The 23699-nt window shown below is 42.1% G+C and overlaps 1 protein-coding gene across 1 annotated transcript in view; it reads left to right on the forward strand.

The window, feature by feature from the left end:
• The window catches only part of Col22a1 (collagen type XXII alpha 1 chain), a 286090-nt gene that overhangs the window by 115184 nt on the left and 147207 nt on the right, over positions 1–23699 (forward strand). Inside the window, exons 19-22 of the mRNA XM_027415259.2 lie at positions 249–278; positions 540–593; positions 3997–4050; positions 12270–12323. Of these exons, the coding sequence (XP_027271060.2) occupies positions 249–278; positions 540–593; positions 3997–4050; positions 12270–12323 (192 nt within the window). The remainder of the gene's footprint in view (positions 1–248; positions 279–539; positions 594–3996; positions 4051–12269; positions 12324–23699) is intronic.

Raw genomic sequence — 23699 nt, forward strand, 5'->3', positions numbered from 1 at the left:
AATCAGGAAATACTATATTTGTGGATTAAAAGGCCATAATGAAACCACTATTATGTATGCTTAATGTGTGTCATTAAAACCTTTAAGAAAACTAGCATTCAACACAAAACATTGAATCAGATTTGAGAAGAAGAATTGTAAGCCACTACATCACAGCATCCAAAGTAAATAGCTGTGATGGAACTGAGAGTGTCTGATTATTGTTCAGGAAATGATGACACTTTTGCTAACTCCTGTTTGTCTCTTAGGTGCAGAGAGAGGGCCTGAAGGGAGAGCAGGTATGGAAAATGGTTCTTTCCCATGTGGGGATTCAAGCTGTTTCAGAAGAAAGGCCACAGCTATGGGGTTGGGGTCAGGAATTCTTTCAGGGTTAGGTACAGTTGACTTCCAGCTGGGAATTAAATGCCTGCATCTATGTCTTTTATTCCTTCTGGGAGCTTGGGAAAGAAGTTCTTGTCAATGAAAGGCCATGGGTGGTGGTGTCCCTAATCATTTAGAGCCTAGAGTGGAGACTAATGCCTGTTTGCTTGTCTTTTTAGGGAGTCCCTGGACTAAGAGGTCACCAAGGCCTTCCTGGGCCTCCAGGAGCACCAGTAAGTCACTCCTCCCCTATGGCAGGTGTGCGTAAACACCTGTAAGTCTGAAAATATATATCCTTTCCTGTTTCTGAACAGGGAATTATTTCAAAAGCTTTGCTATTATTCAGGGTAGGTGCTGTAGTTACTACCATCCTCCATGGGACAGTGAACTATGGACAGGTGGCATTGCTGCTGACACATGGTCAAGAACAGATATCATACAGTCACATTCAGAGTCTCTTGTCCCCAAACATGCTATGATCATAGACTTCTGGTGTGTCAGTTTCTGTTCAGAAAGGACAATTACAGGCCAGTTGAGCTGCTTCATACATATCTCTTTTTTCCTACCTTTCCGATTAGCCTTGATTTTTCAGAGGCTCTGTGCATTGATTTCTGTCTCTGTTAAGAGCCTAATGATGTGGAAAATAACCATTTGGGGGTAGGACATTGAAGGGCCCCTATGATCGTTTATGGTGAAAGTTCAGATTCTTGGGATAATTAATAAAAATGCAGTGAACTCCATGGAGGCATTTAAAGTAGTGAACTCCGTGTGTGTGTGTGTGTGTGTGTGTGTGTGTGTGTGTGTGTGTGTGTGTGTGTGTTAAACTTTCATTTCCAGGCAACATGAATCTGATTTCTTTACATCATTGCAGTTATTTTTTTGTCTGCGGTTACTGAAGATGTCATTCATACTGTACATGCCTGTCATTGTAGAGCAGGACTTCATACAGCAAAAAGGGTTGATAATGAAATTTCATTAGTCAGAGCTTGGGAAGCACCAGGTGAAGGCTTTCTTAAAAGGGAACGGGATCCTAGGACTAAAGTTCTTTAAAAATTCTTTTTGCTTAAAGTTTTTCATAGAATGTATTTTTAGAATCAAGTTTATGTACTTGTGTATTTTACCATAATCCTTCATTTTTGTTACTTTTGTTTACATAAAATAGATTCTGATCATGTTCTTCCTCTTCCCCCAACTTCTCCCAGATCCTCCCTACTCATTTAACTGCTCTCTCCGTCTCTCTCCCAAATAACAAAACCTGAAAAAAGACAAACCAACTAAAAATAAACAAAATCAACAAGATAAAAATAATACCAAAACAGACCAAAAAGTGCATCGGCATGCATGCACACACATACCTCCCCCAAACCATGAAGTCTCTTATGTTTGCCAACTAATCCCGGGCATAGGACCAACTGATACTACCTTGGAAAAAACTTTTCCAACAAGGTATCTATTGAAAATAGACTCTTGGTTAGAGGTGTAACTTTGTGTCCATTTCCTTTCCCAATGCTGGAATTTCATCTGGTTTGAACGTGTGCAGATCTTCTGGATGCTGTCATAGTTCTGTTAATTCATAAGTGCATCAGTCCTGTTGTGTCTGGAAGACACTGTTTCCTGGCAGTTGTCTCTGGATCTTACAGTCTTTCTGCCCCATCTTCTACATAGATCTCTAAGTCTTGGGGGAAGGAATTTTATGAAGACATCCCATTTAGGACTGAGTGCTCCAAAGTCTCTCACTCTCTGAATTATCCAGTTATGGTTCTCTGTATTAATTCCCATCTATTTCAGTAAGCTTCTCTGACGAAGGCTGAGCAATGCTGTGATCAATGGTTATAGAAGTATGTCACTAGAAGTCAATTTATTGCTATACCAGGACTAACTTCTCAAGACTAGGACCAATATTTTTACTATATTGAAATGCATAAGGTTTATCACATGATGTGATCTTAATGAGTACTTAATGGAGAGATGCTCCTGCCAATGGACACACAATTGAGTATTAGAGTAGGATTTCACTAGAGTGGATAAAAATCAGGGTGACCTTGAAAGACTCACAATTAGAAGCCAAAGGCCTTGACCACACAGCTTATTGTGTCCTTCCAAAGACTTGTATCTTTTCGAACAGTACCTGATGACTCTAACACTCAATTGATTCATCTGTAATTTGAAATATCATTGCTACCAGCCCTTACATAACTATGCTGTGAGAGTTAAATGGACTGGTGTACAAAGTAGTGCTATTGGAGATTTCCTAAGGATGGGCCTTTACCTTCTTTTGAATCTCCAGAAGCACCTACCTCAGAGCCATCCACAGAGCAACTGCTTTTTAAACATTCACCAAATTGAATAAAACTGGGAAGCAAGACTCTGCTTATCTTACTAATACATGGCCAAGCCACCAAAGGGCCTTCTCAGTAACAGACATTTTTCTATGCTTAAAGCAGAGCAACTCCTGTGGGGGTCTCTTCCCTTAGTGTGCCCTGAGCTCAGCATATTTCTCCTTATGAAGAAGAATTCACACATGCCATCCCTACCATGCCATAGACGCATTTGCTTTCCCACTTAGTGTTACAGAAAGAAAAGACAATGGCTCCAAATATAGTCCAGTTACCAAAGAGTTCTGCCACATTTTATCATATGGACTGTGCCTACATGATACTGTTTATTTAAGATAATGAAAGAAGTTTCTTGAGAAATGTCACTAAAACATGGTAATGGAGCCGGACCTTGAGATGAAGGTCTCACCTGTCCATGGAGCTTTTCCACTTGTTCTTTACACTTACAGTGATACATTGAGACTAAGGGTCCACTCTTCACGTGGCCCTCTCAAATGCTCATCAGACGAACACATCATCTCTACTTTAAAGAAGATATGATCAGGATTTGGCAATGTCTGTTGACCCCCACGCCAGAGATCACAAGGCATTTACGACAATCACCATTCTTTCTTTAATTGACATGCACACTTTACAGATAATTTTGTTTGGGACAACTTTATGTTTTTAAATATTTATTTATTTTTGCTTTATGTATATTAGTGTTTAGCCTGAATGTATGTAAAGTGCAACATGTGTGTGCCTGGTTCCTGTGGAGTTCAGAAAAAGAAGTTGGAGCCATTTGAACTTGTGCTGTGAATGGTTGTGAGCCTCCATGTGGGTTATGGGAACTGAACCTAGGGCCTTTTGAAGAGCAACAAATGCTCTTAACAGTGGAGCCATCTCTCCAGGTTTTGTTTTTTACTAACTATCATACTTTGCTTATTGTTTCCCAAGAGTCAGAAACCCTGAGATGATTCCTTCTGAAGCAGTAATATGAAAAGAATGGACACAGACATTTGGGTTTCAGATGATTCTTCTCTGTGTGCTTTATGCAAACTACTGAGTTAACCATGGGTTCCTACTGTGCTCTTCTGCAGAGATTGTGACATTGCCTGTGTCTTCTTGGTTTAAAAAGCCCCAATCCATCTGTATATTTTAGAGTAGATTGAAGATCATAGATTGCCACTTCTCCTCTGACCCCATAATTTCCCATTTTGATGCAGTGACATGTCTCTGTCTAATGAGAGTGACAGACAGAACATCATGGAACCGCACAATTAACATTCTCTCCCTCTTTTCCCTTTTTCTCCTCTTTAAGGGTTTGATTGGTCCGGAAGGCAGAGATGGACCCCCTGGGCCTCAAGGTCTTCGAGTAAGTAAACCATGTCTCCTTTCTTACATCCTAATCACCCACACTTGCTTCACCTGCATGGCCTCCAGTGTCTGACATCCAACAGAGAGTTCAAGACTAGTCTCTGCCCTAGGAGCTTGCAGTGAATATTGAAAACTGAGTGATTGGGCTCAGTTCATTAATCTGGTTTAGATTCTACTTTGTTCTCTGCCTTGACTGGTCTTTGGAGACATGGAGAATAGTCTGTGACTTGCTGTAAATGTGGTACATAGGGGCACACACCCCTGTGAAAGATGTCTCCAAGGCACAATGGGTGGGAGACAAGAGAGACACCCTCACATTCAGCATACTCAGCCATAGCCCATCTCAATATCCCCTATCAGCAGATGAAGCAGTACTGTATTGCATTCTCTCCAGTGTAGTAGAAGGTCTTGGGCCTTGGCACAAGTATATGGGTTTGACCTTAAGGCTCTGTGATTATTGTATGCCACCTGGTCTTTGCAAGCCTGTTGCTTTCTTATTATAGTAGTGAAGCCTCATAATGGCTGAGTTGCCGTGAAAAAGAATGCTCAGAATGGGGAGCAGATTGTTCCAGTGTTGGGCTTTCATTCTGTAAACATGTCCTCACACAATCTTAAGAGAAGACAACATCTTCACATGTTATATAATTAGTGCTTATGAGCACCTTGCTTCACTGGCATTGAACTTCTTCCAGTGCCACTTTTCTTGATATAGTATTAGATGGTACACAGCACTCTTTACATAAAGATGATTATGAACAGTTTTTTTCACATCAGTTTACTCACTGAGAGGTGAAGGGGCATCTTGTAGGGGTAAAGATAAGGGCCACACCTTATTGGCTGGGATTGCCTAATTGCCTAGAACCTATTGTGTATTTTCCAGAATCAGCTGTTATCATGCTCTGAAGCTTTTTAACTTTGTGAACCACATCAATGCCAGATGAAACAGGGGCTTGGCTTAGTTCATACTTAGCACAGCTTGAGGAATTTGAGAACTGAGCACATATATCACTTTTTGAGATTTGGTGAACAGGACATGGAGACTCAAGGGAAGCAAAAAAGATGGAGAGGGTAGGGGTGAGTTGTGGGTGGAGTGGGATAAGATGCTAATGTAGCCAGCTCCAGCTGTGTGCCGGACCTGGCAATAACTTCTGTAAATCAAGGCCATATTTTTGTAGAAGACAGTTGCTCAATGGCCTCCAGCAGGTTTTCCTACACAGAACTATACACCCTTCTGTAAAGCTTGTTTTGCTTTTGCTCAATCTTTTAGTGCACAAACCTATTTTGAGCTCATATGATGCATAGATATTCTGCTGTCTGCCACAGGATTTGCCAAAAAGACTTAGGACTCTACAGGCTGATGCTCAAAATCACTTAAGGCTAAGCTTTCTCAGGTCTCTAAGGAGATGGATAAAGACTGAGATATTCAAGGAGAGGGGAAGCTCAGCCTAGACAAGGCTTCTAAGCCTTCAGGGAATGATGTTGGAGCAGGGCTGTCTGGAGCAGCTTTGTAGCTAAAAGGATGCTGAAGATGGCCATGGGGCATAGAAAATACTATGACTTCTATGCATTGATCACATCCAATAGGGTCATTTGCACTTCTCTAGTTTGGGCATGTATCAGTTATAATCCCAAAGAGCCATGGCCATGGTTTCTTCTTCCAGCCCTCTGAAGCTATACTGGGGACTTTGCACCTTCCATTCCCCTTTCAACATTTTTTCCTTTCTCATGCTTGCTGTTTTTGGTCTTCCTGCTAGCCCTATCCTATGCTAGCCTTATCTCTTTCTCCCTTTTATTCTACTATAACTTCATCCTTTCAACAAATGTTTCTTCATCATTGACTGGCCACACTGGTGTTTCACTGAGGGTTCCTGCTGTTGATGTTGGGGCAGGAAGAGGAAGGCAGACACAGTAGTTCGAATTTAAGCAGGTGATGCAGAAAGGCCCCAAATAGAATGATGGACTTGAGCAGGCTCTCAGGCACTCAGGCTGCATAGGCTGACCGCTGTAAAAGAGTACCCATCAGGGAGAGGGCGAGATTTCAGCTGAGGGCCTGGGGCAGGGGCTGCTTGGCATACATAGGTAAGGCATTGTTAGAGCTATCAAGGGTCTAGCAGTGGATTTAAATAAGAGAACCTCAGAACAAGTAGTATTTAGCCTTGGAGGCCTTGAATGATGGAGGCTTTGGTTGTGTATGAAGTGTGGGGCAGTTGGCTGCCTTTCTCATGTTATATTAATGGAAAAATATGCAAAAGTTGAAAGAATAGCCAAATGAACTTCTATATGCCCAAAATCCATTTCAACATTTATGAAGACATTGAAAAGTCTGTTTTATTTATATCTACACTCAGTGTACCTACCACTGGGTTAGTTGGAAGCAATTCTTAGTCTCATAATCTGTATATGAATATTTCAGCATGCTGGCTGATTTTAAGAGAAACCAAACCATAATACCATTATCCAACCTCCAAATCTGTGTGAAATTTCGCCAACTATTTACCCCAGTGCTCAGCCTGGTCTGTCTCCTCTGTGCCTGGCCCCATTTGCCCATTGTAACATTTGATACCATGGTGGAGAGCCAGACTTGCATTCTTAACACATCCATTTGAGTTTGGAGTCAGTTACAGGGACGAGGGAGATCTCATCAGTCTCCCTGATGGTCAAATGATAAACATGGCAGCTCAGGCCAGAGCTGGAGACATGGAGGCAATGAGGAGACCAGGTCACAAGCAGAATATGGGTCCTGAAGGGCTATTGTAGAGCAAAGGGAAGCAATAAGAAAGACATTGCTACATTGGGAGAGCTGAGGGCTATGTCTCTTGACCTGCTGCCTCTAGTGAATTACAAGTGGTGATTGGAGGATAGTCAGGGGCCCCTGCTCCTCTGATAATCTGGGGCTGTTCACCATTTCCTGCTGTGTGACATCCTGTGAACACTGAGTTACGTGGCTGCAACGACGTGGAAAAGAGAAGCAGCTTATTGAGATGTTGTAGGCTTGGTAGCAGCTTTCTGTGCCATGAAGTTTCCTGGCTGAGGCAGGAAAATCTGAGACAGAAAGACTTACTCAAAAAATCATATCTGTTTTTCTTGCTTGTGATCTGTCATTTCGTCCTTCTCATTTTCCATTGAAACATCACCAAGAAGTACTCCTGAACATCAAGTAGCACACTCAGGATGCATGAAGGAATAGAGCAGATAAAGCCAAATTAGAGAGCTATGCATTCACACAAAGACTAAAACATCAGGTAGAGGAAGGAATCTGGACCAGTTGCCTTAGAGATTAGCCATAGGCAGACAGCATAATCTTTGTCAAGTGAATGCATTTATTTTAGACAAAGCTGGTGTTTTTCTCCAATGACATGGTGAAGGCAGATAATTGGTGCCTAGGCTGCAGAGATGCCCAGCCCTTCTTACAGCACAGTAAATAAGGATTGCTTACCCAGGATGGAGCGAGCAATGATGTGAATTGCTTTAGATTCCTCCTGTTTGCTTGACCTAGAAGGTAAGGAGGAGGCAGGAACCACTGTCAGCTGGGACTGGAACACGAGCAGGGGTATCTGAATCTGGAATGTTCCAGTGGAGGAGGCAGAGCCAGTCAAAGGCCATTCTAGCACTTGCATATTCCAGGCTTCCAGGAAGCTTGCTCTTTCCAAAAGGCCTTTCATCCTTATTGTCTACTCCCAAACACTTGTCCCTCCAGCCTGTGTCCATGTTCTGAAGAGGACTTGGTTGATCTTCTTTTTGTTGAGAACCTGTCTTCTTACCACTAGAATGTAAAAAGTGAGAACTTTTTAGTTTTGCATCTGAAGTATTAGTATTTCACAGCCATAAAACATAAATTTGTATACATGTAAAATACTTATACAATATATAGAATCGTGTGTAATGTACAGTAGTATGTAATGACATTGGTAAGTGTATTGGATAATTTGTGTGCCAGAGGAAATGAATCAAACATGGAATCAGTCTTTGGGCACACACATGGCTATGTGGTGTGGAGAAGGGCAGGACCCAGGAATGGTATCTGGTCAACCAGGTACTAACCTTACACAGGGATGTCTAGTCTAGGTGGAGAGAATTGGTTGTCACCTAGCTCTTTGTTGCTGTGATCTAAATGGTATAGACTAATATTTTTTGTTCCAGTTATCTTGACAAGACAAAAATATATCAAAATTTTAACTAAGTATAAAATGTAGAATATTGAATCATGAGGAAGGTGGTCCTGGACATTCATGGTGAGAACGCAGTACCCTACCCAAGCTCTTCCTGATTTCTGTTCTTTGCTATTTGCTCAAGATCACAGAATTCTTTTTGTCCTTTGGGGTGATACTTTTCAACATCTTCTTGTTTCCATTCTTCAGTTAATGAGAACTGAAAAGATGATCCTCTCAGATTTCATTCTCCCCTTCTAAAGACAGGGGTTCTCTATTGCTCATGTTCTTTCCCGTGGATCAGTGTCAAGAGGTCACACTCTTCAAATGGAGTGCATTTTTGCAGGCATAGAGCCAATAGGAGGTGGAAACAAATAGTTGGCCAATTACTGCCGGGCAGGTCTGCAACTTTGCAATTTTTTTCTCTGAATGTGTGTATACTAGTTTATGTGAGTGTGAGCAAATATGTGCATGCGTGTGGAGGCCGAAGGTCAACATCAGGCATTGTTTTTCCTCTGTCTATAGTACTGTTTGAGACAAGGTCTCATCAGTTGGGATAGATAGACTGGAAGGCCCATGAATCTGTCTGGTACCCTTAGAGTTAGGGTTATAGATGCTCCAAACTTGGGCCTTCATGCTTATTTGCCAAACATTTTACCCACTGAGCTGCCTCCCCATCCCAGATTTTTAGATTTTGTTTTTCTCTTTGTCATTTAGTTTTCTTTAGGTGTATTAGGGTATGGTAGCTTAGACTCAATTGACTAACAATGGATGCAAGACCTGAAGGAATCTGTGAGAGTTCACAGTGTCACCCGGACTCTAAGGGGGGAATCAAAATTGGGAGTTGTTTTCTCAACTGTGAGCACCTTGTAGAGATCCAGGACCCTTATTAACTGGCCAGGTACATCCATCCTGAGTTGTACCCCAGTTATGCATCACTTTAATCTGTTTCTCTTGGCACTGTGGTCTCATGATTGCCAAACACCATTAGATGCAGCAGCTCTGACTTCAGTCAGGTTTCAGAGAGAAACTAAGGCAGACTCTTGTCAGTGGCAGTCTGGGTGGCATTTGTTCCTCTCTCTATGGTTAATACTTCTTACTGGACCAGATGGAAGCACAGCGTTTGAGCCACAGGCTCCTATTTGATTCATTTCAGGGTCTAGAGCTAGGCTTTTGTCAGGACATTCTAAGTAGTCCCTCAAAACTATGTTTCAAATTCAAATAGTAGAAAATGATCATTCTTGACATTTGGAGGCATGGAGAAGAGGGGCTGAGCAAAAGACCGTACACCATATATTAGCTGACAGGAATAGCCAAGCCTTTGTGTGCTAATGCCCCCACCCCCGCTCCTGTGGCTGTCTTAACACATTCAGAACTTATAGGCTTCTCTTCTCCCCATGGGCAGACAGTCCCTGGAAAAGCGGCTTAACTCAACATTTCATCATCCAAAATCACTTGAAAAATCTGCCCTTGTGATCATTATGAATATTCATCCAGATATTGTGCAGGGCCTCAGTTTAAAAGAGAAGAAAATTAAAAATTCAGGGGGCAGACCTACTGTTAGCAAAATAACTTTCTATTAGAGAAGAAGCTGTCAGATCCAGGAAGTGCATAGCAGCTGTTCACAGACTTCAGCTAAAGCTAACACAGCTGCTCAGGGTTGTGTGTCCAGCCCTTGAGATTCATTTGTGGGAGAATATAAGGGGATGATTATCTCAAAGGTGTTTTCCCTGCTTTTGTCTATAATTCTTATTATTGTTGGCCTTCCTGGAAGAGGTGGTGTTGCCTCCGAATATGATTTTGACAAGGTCAAATGGGGAGGAAGTATTACGGAGGCAGAAGTGTGGTCATGATCTCAAAAGTCATAAGTCCTAAAGGGTGATAGAACTGTCACTCAGCTGTGTGGGTCTTAATGCTCATTGCTGTTGAAAAGGAGGGTAGGGTTTTCTGGGTGTGGGCTCTTCAGGCCAAACAGCTTCAGTGTGTCTTATATACTATGTGGGGCTCTTGACTGTTTTAGAGCAAGGAGACTCAGGGGTGGTGAAGTCAGGGAGTTGAGTGGACAGGGAGCCAAGGAGGATCTGGAAGGAGTTGGGAGAGGGCAGAATTTTATAAGAATATATCTTAGAAAATATTTTCATTTGCCTGCAAATTTCAAGATTCGATTTTTTTCCCGATGAGTAGTACTCCATTGGGTAAATGTACCACATTTTCTCTATCCATTCTTCAGTTGAGGGGCATCTGGGTTGTTTCCAGGTTCTGGCTATTACAAATAATGCTGAGATGAACATCGTTGAATAGATGTCCTTGTTGTATGAATGTGCTTCTTTTGGGTATATGCCTAAGAGTGGAATGGTAGACTGATTCCCATTTTCCTGAGGAATCACCATACTGATTTCAAAAGTGGCTGTACAAGTTGGCACTCCCACCAGCAGTGGAGAAGTGTTCCCCTTTCTCCACATCCTCACCAGCATAAACTATCATTGGTGTTTTTGAATTTAGCCTTCTGACAGGAGTAAGATGGTGTCTCAGAGTTGTTTTGATTTGGATTTCCCTAATGGCGAAGGATATTGAACACTTTCTTATATGTCTTTCAGCCATTTTAGATTCCTCTATTGAGAATTGTTTATTTAGTTCTGTACTCCACTTTTTAATTGGATTATTTGGTGTTTTGGAGACTAGCTTCTTGAGTTATTTGTAAATTTTGGAGATCAGCCCTCAGTCAGATGTGGGGTTGGTGAATATCTTTTAGGATGGAACTAGAAGAAACCATTCTGAGCGAGGTAACCCAGTCACAAAAGACAAACTTGATATGTACTCACTCATATGCAGATTTTAGACATAGAGTAAAGGATTACCAGCCTAAAATCCACACTGCCAGAGAAGCTAGGAAACAAGGAGGACCCTATGAGAGACCTACATGGTCCCCCAGAGAAGGGGAAAGGGACAAGATCCCCTGAGCAAATTTGGAGCTTGGGGCAGGGGAGAGGGAACTAGGAGAATGAGAAGGGAGAAGAGGAGCGGTGAGGAAGACATGATGGGGCAGGGAGGTTGAGTTGGGGGAAGAACAGAAGAGAGCAAGGTAAGAGCTAATAGAATAGAGGGAGACATTATAGGTTTAAAGAGAAATCAGGCACTAGGGAAATGTCTGGAGAGCTACAAAGATGACACCAACTAACAATCTAAGCAATAGAGGAAAGGCTACCTTAAATGATGACTAATTCATATGCCATCCTAGAACCTCCATCCAGCAGCTGGTGGAAGTAGAAACAGACACTCACAGCTAAATCTTGAACTGAACTGAAACCCAGTTGCAGAGAAGGAAGATGGATGAACATAAGGGTCCATACCAGGCTGATGAAACCCACAGAAACAGCTGACCTGAACAAGGGGGACCTCTTGGTCCCCAGACTGATATATGGGAAACCTGCATGGGACTGATCCAGACCCCCTGAATGTGGGTGTCAATGAGGAGACCTTGGAAATCTATGGGGCCCCTTGTAGTGGATTGGTACTTATCCATAGCATAGGAATGGACTCTGGGATCCCATCTCACATGGAGGGATACTCCCTGAGCTTAGACACAAGGGGGTGGGCCTAGGTCCTATTTCAGAGGATATGACAGACTTTGAAGATCGCCTACGGAAGGCCTCACTCTCCCTGGGGAGCAGATAGGGTATGTGATAGGTAGGGTATTAGTTGATGGGGCAGGGGAGGAGGGGAGGGACCTGGGAGTACATGTAAAATAATCTTCTTTCTAATTAAAAATAAAAAAAGAAAAAAAGAAAAAAAGAAAATATTTTCAAACATATGTTTGTATATGAATCAACAACAAACCATACTCACAAAAAAATACTCTTGTTTGTTCTGCCTTAGAAATGTGGGGTTGCGTGCTATCTTTAATGTTACTTAAAATGCTATAAACCAGCTGACCTCTGTTGGGTACTTGGGGATACAACCCATTAAGCATGGAGCTTGAGTCATTGACACAGGATTTTCTTGAGAGACACTATTCCTTGGGCTTTATGAGATGTTTCACTATTAACTCTGGCTTCTCTTCTGTACTCAGGGGAAGAAAGGTGAAGTGGGTCCACCAGGAACCCCTGGAGCACTGGGGCCACAGGTAAGGACCCCCTTTCAATTTCTCCATAGCAATGCTGTTTTCTCTGACTCAGGGACCTGGTAGTTGCTCTTAGCTTACAGCCAGTATCTTGGTAGTCACCATAAGAGAATTTGAAGGAATGATTATCAATTACATCCATTTTCCTGAAAATACAGCAAAAACATGAAAAACTTCAAGCAACATCAACAAAAAGTAAATAAAATGTAAGCTAGATTCTTTTCTTTCTCATGTGGAACTCTGATCACATGGGTATGTGTGTGTGTGTGTGTGTGTGTGTGTGTGTGTGTGTGTGTGTGTGCGCGCGCGCGTGCGCAGGGACACACCCATGACATGAAAGTAGAAATAGAACTACTTGGGAAGAGGAAAGGGACTAGAATGAGCAGGGAAGGAGAAGGCAAGGGAAGTAGGGGTAAATATCCTCAAAGATATGATAGAGTTGAACAAAAATTAAAACATGAAGCCTATTGCTCTATACAGAGAATATACATTAATAAAATAAAAATGTTATAAAAGCAAACATATAAATAGAAAGCTAAAAGGGATGGTTACTTGTACCAAGTCTTTCTCTGTCCTCCTAGCTCTCAAATAATGACATGGAGACTTCTTACTAATTATGAAACCTCAGCCTACAGCTTAAAGTTGTTACTACCTAGCTCTTACAACTTTAATTAACCCATCTATATTAGTCTACATTCTGCTCGTGGTTGTTACCTCTCCTCCTGCACATCCTGCTTGTTCTGTGTCTCCCGGTGTCTCCACATGCCTTGATTCTTCCTCCTCTTTCTGTCTGTACCCACAAGTCCCACCTGTACCTCCTGCCTAGCTACTGACCATTCAGCTTTTTATTATATCAATCACAGCAAAAATCTTCACACAATGTAAAACTATTCCACAATGTTTCCCCTTTTGTCAAAATATAAGGAAAGGTTTTAACTCTAGTACAGTGAAATTATATACAATAAGAACAATTAACAGGTAAGAAGTACATTCACAATGCCAAGTCTATTTGCATTTGGCATATTCAGAGAAATTACTCCATTATTTATCCTATGTTGTTGAATCCAAAGTTTTGATCAAATTTCTATCAAAATTATGGAAAACTGTAACTATAACTATCCAATATTCAATGCCATCAGAGAACAGAGAAGGTTATAATATTACTTGAATAAACAGGAAGTACAGAGGAAACAACTTACAAAAGTATAGAAATGACAAAAACAACTGGATGCCTGGACCATCACCCAAGGTTCCTCTGCAATGTTGGAGTATCCATTTTTTCCACAGGCCTAGAATACCTGATAAACTTTTCTATGAAGTAGGAATTTTGAAGGACTGTCTTACCCTGTCTTGGCCATATACTTTTGATAATTTTGAAATAAATTTCTGCTTCCAGGATCAGATGTGTCTCACTGTCATGAAAAGCCTTATGTTGTTAAAACATCTTAAATGCCATATTCTGAAGTGTTTGAAGACCACCTGTCTATATAAAATATCTCTGTTTGACCCTGAAAACAAACCTCAAATTTGATTGTTAGATGACTAACTACTAACCTGTATTTCTTAATTATCCTAAATAGTTTGTAATAATCGCTTTCAAGGATAGAAATTTACATTACATTGTTAAATGAGCTGCATAGGTATGATGCTTTACACAAGAGTAGAAACATAAATACATTATAACACAAATAACCTTAAATTTGTGTCAATATATAAAAATCCTCACCAATGTAAAATATTTAAGACTCATAGTTGCTTTTTTAGTTTAAAAGTAGATTTAATAATCTACCCTTTTACCCTATCATTCCTCTATCACTTCAGAAAGAGATCCTTTAATCTAACCTCTTCTGCTTAGTTTTCTCCCTGACCATGACCAATAACAATGTGTAACCAAACCCACTAAATGATGACAAGCATCCATAGTTCATTAAATGACCCCAAACCACTCACCTACCTCTTGGGAATGTAGGCATCATGTTGTTAAAAGTACTTCCTGTTGTCTGGGTGTGACAGCATCTCTAGGAGGTCCCAAGAACCTTGAGATAATGGTCACATACTGGGAGAGCTATCTTCATTTGTTGTCTAGTCTTTGTGCAATGGGAAAGTGTAGGGCTTAACTGAAGTCTTGGCTGGAGTAGTACATGAGGTTGGACCATCTCAGCTAGCAGCTTTGAAATTGTTAATGGATGCAGAATTTTGAAGAAACTGAAACAGATTCATTCTAAGAGTTTGGATCACGTGGCCTACTTGTCTTCATTGGTGTATGGTCCTTGTGTTCTGAAAATACACAAACTTTTAAAGGAAGCACACAAACACACACACACATATGTGTGTGTGTGTGTGTGTGTGTGTGTGTGCATTAACACAAGTATGGAATGTGGGGTGTGTACAAGTCAGCTTTATAAGTCCACTTGTACTATATAACAAAACCTCTATCCATGTCATATGAAAGGATGACATGAAATAAGTCATGAGGACTACTCTGTAGCCAACAAGATTTATCACGTCTCACTCAGTCTCAGAACTGTTCCCATGGAGAAGGATCAGCATATATTTCACCTGTCCTGTGGTCTTTTGTCTTTTATCTTCCCCCATCATGTTTGTAGCCACGATCCTCAGGATGTCTTCCCTGGTTAAATCTGTGCTCTTATAACATTTAAGAAATCTGTACCTTTTCATTATCTGTGTTTGTGGAGAGAAAGGCATAACCTCTCCCCTAATGCAACACATTTCCAACTTCCATTCTGAATCCAAGATACTTCTAAATTATGTAGGGTGGTTTAATTCAGCAGTCCCTTCCATAATGCAATGTCTCTCAGATGAGCTATATGGTTAGTTCGGCCAGCCTAGGCTACTAAGTGAGTCACTAACTTAAAAATACCAGTAAGGTAAGATGGGATTAAATGAGGTGAAGTAGGCTAAGGTGACAAGGTAGTATTCATCAATACCCCTATAGTGTGTGCACCCACAGGCCTACCCAGTGTGGAAGAAGGAAAGCATGTTATGCCCAGGAGTTCAAGGCTAGCTTGAGCAACATGGTGAGACCTTATCTCACAGATAAAGATAAATGAGTATTAATGCAGCTCTACACAATTATTTTCATCTGTAATTTTGTACCTCTGTCACCTGGAAAAATACTCTTTTATTCTGGTGTTAATGTATAACATCTAAGCCGTTTTCATTCTGTAGTACTTCACTGGATGCCAGCTGAGTGATATAGGTACACATCACCAGCCTTCTCATGGTAGCTTTGCCAAGCACACTGCATCTTTTTGTTTGTTTGTGTGTTTCTTTGAGACAGGGTTTCTCTGTGCAGCTTTGACGCTTATCCTGGCACTCGCTCTGGAGACCAGGCTGGCCTCATAGAGATCCACCTGCCTCTGCCTCCTGAGTGCTGGGATTAAAGGCATGCACCACCAATGCCCGGCCACACTGCATCTTGATTCACATAGGAATTGTGCTCAGAACCAGGCCTGAGGCATTTACAGAAGGTAATGCATGGTGTCTGGATGTGTTACAGAATTTATAGTACTTCCCTTTATCCTTCCTGTGTTGGGTTTAGAAGGGATATGTATAATATGTATTGCCTGGTACACTGGGTGGGTCTCTTATGTCATATACAAAGCCTCCTTGACTACAAGCCAGCCATACCTACACAAAAGCAAGTTTTCTTTATTGCCATTCCCTCTTTGTCTTCCTGACATGTGTCCCCCACCATTCCTGGGACAGTCACCATTTTCTCCTGTGTTCATTTTCCCCTTTGGTTCACTGATTCCTAACTGAGCCTGTATTTCTAAGTACCTGCTTCACTCCAGAGATGTACAACTTGTGTAGCCAGAATATGTCACTTAAGGACCCTCATGCTAGTGGCACAGGAAAAGACTCAGGCAAAGAAAATTTTTTTCTGCCACTCTTGATTATCTTTGTATGCAGTCATCCCAGACCAAAAAATGAGAAATGACAGTCACTGGTAAGGTAGTTCCTCACACTTACATAGCAAGGATTGCTGTATGTATGAAGCTGTATAGAGGAGTCCTAGAATGGTCCAGGGCAGGCATGTGTAAGAGCCTTTACCATGGTTTTCAGTGAAGGCACAGTGAGTGGGGAAGGCTGTGCAGCAGCTGAAGACTGGACTGTTTCAGCACACTCTGGGTGATAGGATGTCCCTCTATTTACTGAAGTCTGGTCCTAGAACAATTTTGCCCAGGGAATATTTTAAAGGTCTAGACTCCAAGGATCTGATGAAAGGATGGAGACCTGAACCAGGTATTGGTTGGCTTACACAGCAAAATCTTGTCCTCGGGAACCTACTTGGTTATGTTAGGGATTGGCTTAGCCTGGGAGGGGTAATCCCTTTGTAGATACACAATGTCTCCTGATGTCAAATTGTTGAAAATAAAGGTAAATAGAGAAGACCAGAGCAGTACTGTGAATTAGATATTGGCTCTTGGGAGCCCCTATGAAAGCTGCTGCATAGTCCTGCAAAGTCAAAGTTGATTCCGCAGTAGACAGCATAGTCCTGTGGTTGTTGAAACACTACTGTAGTATTCACACATCATCACATCTAGTCTTTGTTAACTGCCTTCGATCAGAGTGTATCTACTCCCAAGTAAATTGTGCTCCTGGCCTCAGTGAGTTGAGTGTCTGTGGGCAATAGGCTGAGTCCACCATGTGGTATGAAGACCGAGCAACCCCAGGGAAGTTGCTATCTTCCAAGATCCTCTTTGGGACCTTATTTCATTGCTGGAAATTTTGTTTTTCAGCTTTTTTGAGCACTTTTTTTACACTAAATGTTTATAGCTACATGTTTTCTGTATATTGCAAACTGTGTATAATGGTACAGATTGCTACCTAAGTAGATAAAGATACATAATTATGTTTGCTCAGACAACACCAACAGCAACTACTTCATTCATAAATTCATTTCACTGGTATATTTTTAGAAATTATTTAATGTGTGTGTGTGTGTGTGTGTGTGTGTGTGTGTGTGTGTGTGTGTGTATTTTACACCAGTGTATGCCACATGAAGGTGTTAGACCCTTTGGAGCTGGAGTTATAGGTAACTGTGGATGTTGGGATCTAAATTTGGGACCTCTGGATGATGAGCAACCACTCTTACCCACAGAGCTGTCTCCAGCCCTGTATTACACTTTTAAATGTGCAAATTTTATCATTTTCATGTTAATTTTATTTACAAATATTTGTGTCAGTTTTTGTTAAATCCAAAAGTGGAGTCTGTCTTTTCATTCCTAAATTGTAAACACATGTAAAACTTTTTAAATGTCAATATTAAAATTTCAAGTAGTAGTAAGATTTTGCTTTCTAATAAGATAGTCTTCAAAAAATCTGAGTAAGAGCATAAAACTTACCCTCTGAGTTAGGGCTGCACACCAGTACTGCATGAGCTCAATGTATACCACCCTTAATGACATTGCATTCCATATTATAATTATCCTATCGCTTCACATTAAACATTGTCAGTGTTGAAAAAAAGCACACACAAACCAAGTTCACTGGCACTGCCTAGGAAGTTGCTCTTGAGTTTAGGAATTGCTAGCATGCTGTCTGTGAAAATCACATGCTCAGGTTCTTGTTTTATTCTGATAGCAATTGCAGTATGAACTGCTGACTGAAACAGTTTAGCTTTGCCGTGATTTCCAATTGTGTTCAGGCTTTTCAGAAAACAGTAGGATTTCAGAGTTCAGCATGCCTACCCATGCTGTTGTATGCAGGAGTCTTCTCACATAAGGAAAATAGAAGTCTATGTGGGACCTGTCCACATCCACATGTTTGTGCAAAGGTGATGGTATGTGGTACTGTGTATGGAATGAAAACACTTGGATAGGAGGAGACACAACCAGAGGACAGGGCTCCATCGAGAGCTGGGTGGGCTCATAGGACTCTGCAGAAGTTCCTTGAGATGGGCAGTGTTCACAGTTACACCTCCAGGGAAAACACAAATTATGAATAGTTTTTTTCAAAAGTGACCTAGCTATACACACAATTAACCTGATTGATGTATTAATTTATGTAGGCAAGTTTTCATGCATCTTCAAATTCTATCCAACTTCCTAAGTGTACCACAGTTGGAACTAGTGTAGTAGAAGTAATTATTTGCCATTTCTTTATTAATAATAATTAATTGGCTATTTATACATCATAATTGTAACTACTAATTACATCAGATATCTGTTTAGTCACTCTATAGAGATTCAATGTTGCTTCATTAATAATTAGTGGACTGATTAGTTAATATGGAGAGTAATTGCTTTGTTATTTTCATTAGTGATAACACAAACAGGCATGCATTTTGTCAACATTTATATCTATTGGTTAATGTGTTGCTTGTTTTAATTAATTTTTATTTAAATTAAAAGCTGTCTTATTTTATGTATCAATCCCAGTTCCCTCTCCCTCCCATTCTCCTATTTCCTCCAGTGTGTTGCTTGTTAAATAGTCTGATGTTTGGCTCGATGTCTTCATTAATGTTTAAAAGAAAAAACAAGGAACATCCACACAGGAGTCCACAGATAATGATATATAACCCTTATGAGATATTTGGAGAGATAAAGGTTCTGAAGGTGAAATCTATTGAGGTAGCATTAGGCCTTCTAGAATTTTATCTACGGCAGCCAAAGCCCCAGAAATCTTGTCTTTTCGTTTTGCAATGATGTGGAATTGTGCATATCAAACGGGTGCTAAACAACTAAGCTATATCCTCAGCTTCAAGCCTTAAATTTTCAAATAAATTCCAGCCTTCTCATCTCTTGGCCCAGAAAAGATGGGTTGCTTGACTGCAACATCTGGGGAAACTGCAGACATGGAAGGGTCTTATAATCTTAGTCTCCATTTTCTGTTAGCACATTCCTTTCTCAAGACACTAATAGCTTCATTTGTAACAAAGGGAAAGGATGGTGGGGCATCCTGGTTGTTAAACATATTTCCTTTGAGAGGGAAGTAAGGGGAATAAGAGGGTTCCTTGTCCTCTTGAAAACCCACATGTCAGTCAACTATCTGTGGGAAAAATGAAAGACATCAGGAGGCTGAGTAGAAAGAGGATCTGGAGGCAGGACAACTGTTTGTGCAAACCTGCTGTCACCTGTAAGCATCACTACCCTCATAAGACAGTGAAGGCCAGCAGAGTAGGTCTCTGGGGCAGGCTCAATGCTGCTTTGCATTGCCTAACATCCACAAACTAGACTTGCAAGATGCTCTACGTAAATTGAAATGGATGTTGGAGGCTGTGTGATGCCTCCAAGCTTTCTAACAGCTGTTTCCAGTTGCATTCAGCCTCTTTCTTCCCCTGCATTGCTGTTCCAGTAGGTGGGTTTAGTTCACATGGATGTCCCTAGTTGTCCCATGCTTAGAGCCTTTGCAAAGTTTCTACTGTGTGTACCGCAGAGAACTATGTGCTGAAGGTTTGGACTCAGAGATCCCAAAGAAGCATTTATACTCTAGATCCCCTTTCAGTCACAGAATAGAGCAACAAGAAGGGCATGAGGCTGCTGTCTTTAGCAGGACTTTGGCAGGCCAGGCTGGAGTACAGGGTTGGGTCATACATGGTGCTCTCTTCCAACACCAGTTCTGTGGGCTCCCAGGTAACTGACTTCCCCCTTCTTTCCCTCCTTTGTTTGGAAAAGTCTGTCTTCCTTTATCAGTGTGGGAGCAAAATTGAGGTAGAGTGGGTATATAAAATCTGGACAGTGTAAATGCTAAATAGAGTGCTGTGCTCTAGCAGTTCTAGGTTTTAGCCTTTTCTTTCCTATGTCTCCCATGCATGGTGTGCCTCCTCTCTGTTGGGTTTTGCATATATCAATGGATAGGTAAAAAATGGAGGTGGCTATAGATGGAGTTGGTCACATGGTGGAATGATCCTGTACTAGAAACATGAGGACCACTTGGCATCACAACAGTCCCTGACCTTAGGTACCTAATTTTAACCTGATACCTGGGTGTCTAAGCAGGGAGCTCTTGTCTATGACCTTCAATTCAGGTGCCTCTGAATCAACTGGGCCCTTCAGGAGCCACATACCTCTCTTCCACTTGGAGAAGATAGCTCCATGACCTCTACCAAGGTCCTTAAACTCTCTGGGTCTATTTTATTCATTGTCAAACACTAAAGGTTTCGTTTTTACTAGCTATTCTCCAAAGATGCCCAACTGTAGAATGCCATGAGCCAAAGCATCACTGGTGGCAGCAGGGTAAGGATGCTTATAGAAAAGGGTGTGTGAAGGAGGCCAGCATAGTAATGAGCAGACCAGGAGGCCCAGTTTTTGAGATGTGTTTTAGAAGATGCAAAATATTTCAGAGCCATCAGCATGGACAGGTATGGAAAGAGGGAAAAGGGGAAGTGTTCCCATGGTCAGCTGGGTACCGTCTGTTTAGGAAAGCCCTCTGCTAAGCTCCACTGCTGGGGGCTGTAATGCCAGCAGGACCCCCTGGAGTGATGGTGGGTGGCCTGGAATTTGCTTTCCTGGGCAAGTGGGTCTGGTGATTTTTGCATGCCCCTTAATATGCAGAGATGAACAGATTTAATCAAGATGAACACACGGTGCAGTGCTGTGGACTGGATGATGGGGTAAGGCAGGAAGCCACCCTTGATGCTGTCTGTTAAGTTTTTGCTTAAATTAGAAGTGGAGAGATGGGCATGAACTATAGAGAGCACATGAACGAGTTTATTATAGGGCAGGAGAGCCAGAGGGAGAGAAAGAGAAATGGAAGAATAGAGTAGGGCAGAAAGTAAGAGAGAAGAGAGAAAGAGAGTAAGAGAGAGTGTAAGTGGGCAGGGGCCTGTCTTTTAAAGGGGTCCTCTAAAGCTGCAGACTTAGTTCCCATGGAACTCTTGGCTGACCAGGTTACTGCCTGAATGGATTCTGCCAGGTAACAGGGGCAGGCCAGCCAGGAGGACAGGTTGTTCCTTACCCAGGGCACTTCCTAGCTTGCTGTGGAAATGACAATTGCCTCCTCAGTTGCCTTGACTCAGTACAATCTCAGACAGGACAGATGCTGCCCCAAAGCGTCAACAGGTCTAAGTGAGCTCCTGAGAAATGAAGCTCCAGCTGCCAGTCAAAGCCCTGTTTGGGTAAACGCTCTTGTGTAAAATGGTTTCACTCACATGAGCCACCCAGAGGCAGAAAATGGAACCAATATGCCATTCTTTGGTTTTATCACCCTCCAGTGGCCATATTGTACTATCGTTCTTTGAATGGAAATGGCCCCTTGGAGTATTCCTTTCAGATGACTTTTGGAATTTTCTGAGTGCCTACTCCCTTTCATGGCCTTGGTTAATTTCACTGTCAGCTGCAGAGGAGACAAGAATGTTTGATGCTTGAGGATATGAATGGAAGATTAGAAGTTACCCTGCTCTCGACCACAGTGGGGACTCAGGTGACGAGTAGCCATCTCAGAAGAGAGAGGCATATGAAGAGAAGAGGAAGTGTGAGAGGACAGACACATCCAGAGTGGGGCTTGCCCAGAAGGTGACCTAGGCAAATGCATGACATAGTGACTTACATTGCACCTAGAAGTTGTGTGGGGTGGGGGGAGGCTGTAAATACTTCTGGAAGGATGCAAAATGCCAGTCTGAAAAAGCAAGGATGTGCCACCACCAAAACCAAGAATAGGAGCTCCTGCAGAGCCTTCATCTGCCATGTGACTGAATGTTCTCACATGAGTAGGTCACTTGGCAGGACTGTCATGAACCTACAAATATTCAGAGTGATCCCCTCATTCTCCCTGGTCCCCATCACTGCGTAGTGATCACTAGCCCCTGACTTGTGACCCAGCACATGGCTCTGCCCTTGGTAGTCTCCATATGTCATTTGAAAATCTAAAAACACATGTGGCTGACATATGTCTTTTTAGACCCCCTAGTTACTCCCAAGGTAAAATCACAGCTCTGCACAAAGGCATCTCAAGGCCTGCTATGTGAACACTCTGTCCTCTTATGGAGCTGTTGGCTATTGTATAAAGCCACCTCTACTGAACTTTATGCAGCTGTTTCCTACCTGCTGCTGTGTACTAGCCTGTTGCTCATTTCTTTTGCCTAGGACTCAGGTGCATCCTCCAAGCTCAGTTTTCCAGTTCTAGAGGTTACGCCTTACTCGGTGCCCACAGGTTCCTCTCTGCGCCCCTACCCCACTTCATGATCATGAACACGTGAGCTCTGGCTTCTTGTCATTTTCCCTGCCTTTACAGGACCCAAAAGTATTAGCTTGGGTTATGGATAATTGGAACTCTACACAGCTCTAGATGTATGCACTCCTCTACATAAAGTGCACATCCGTATTCCTGGCCAGACTGGTTCCCATGGGGTAGGAATGTGTGGGGGAGAGGTCTTGATGAACCTAGGAAATCAGCAGACTATGGCCAGAGACCCACAGCCTGCTCTGTGATGCTGACACTGGCATCATCTCTGGTCCGTGATAGACAACTTAAGAGTACTCTGGGAGAATATTGTGTGTAGTGGGTGACTGTTGTATGCATGTGTGTATGCATATACATATGTGTATCTCCTTAAATGTTTGAATACCAGCTCATAAATCAGGCTTCTTCTAGTTTGGTTTCTTGTTGCTTTGATAAAACACTGGCCAAAAATAATGGGTGAAGGAAAGGGTTTATTTGACTTATGTGGAACAGTCTATCACTGAGTGAAGCCAGTGAGGCAGAATCTCAAGGTGGGAATAAAGTTGACACCATGGAGCTGCTTACTGGCTTGCTTTTCTCTGGCTTGCTCACTAATCTTTTTTATGTATCCCAGGCCCACCTGCCAAGGGATGACATTGCTCACAGTAGGCTGCCCCCTCCCACATCTATCAGCAATAAGGTGATGCCCCCACAGAGCAGTGTGTTGGTGGCTGTTCTTCAGTTGAGATTCCCTCTTCCCAGATGACCCCCATTGGTGCTAAATTGCCAAAAACTAACCAGAATACATGTAATTGGCTTGTTTTTTTCATTTTTAAATTTAAGTTAGAAACCACCTTCTTGACATGTAAATTTCAATCCCAGTTCCCTCTCCCTCTCCTATTCCCTTGCCCCCCACTGACCCCCTATCCCATCCCCTTTCTGCTCCCCAGGGAGGGTGAGGCCTTCCATGGGGGATCTTCAAAGTTCCTCTTTATGCTTTTGGGGGCCTGCCACCCAGTTCCCAAATAAATACATGGAAACTTCTTCTTTATGAGTGTCTGGCCTTAGGATGACTAATTTGTAGCCAGTTTTTCTAATTTAAATTAACCTGGTTCTCTTCTTTTATGTTTTGCCTCTGGGCTTTGTACCTTTCTGTATTCTATATGTCCTTCTTCCCTTCTTACTCCATGGCTGGTTGTGTGGCTGAGTGGCTGGCCCCTGGTGTCTTCCTCTCCTTCTCCTTTCCTTGCTCCT

Source organism: Cricetulus griseus, chromosome 4 (assembly GCF_003668045.3).
Source record: "Cricetulus griseus strain 17A/GY chromosome 4, alternate assembly CriGri-PICRH-1.0, whole genome shotgun sequence".
NCBI lineage: Eukaryota > Metazoa > Chordata > Mammalia > Rodentia > Cricetidae > Cricetulus > Cricetulus griseus.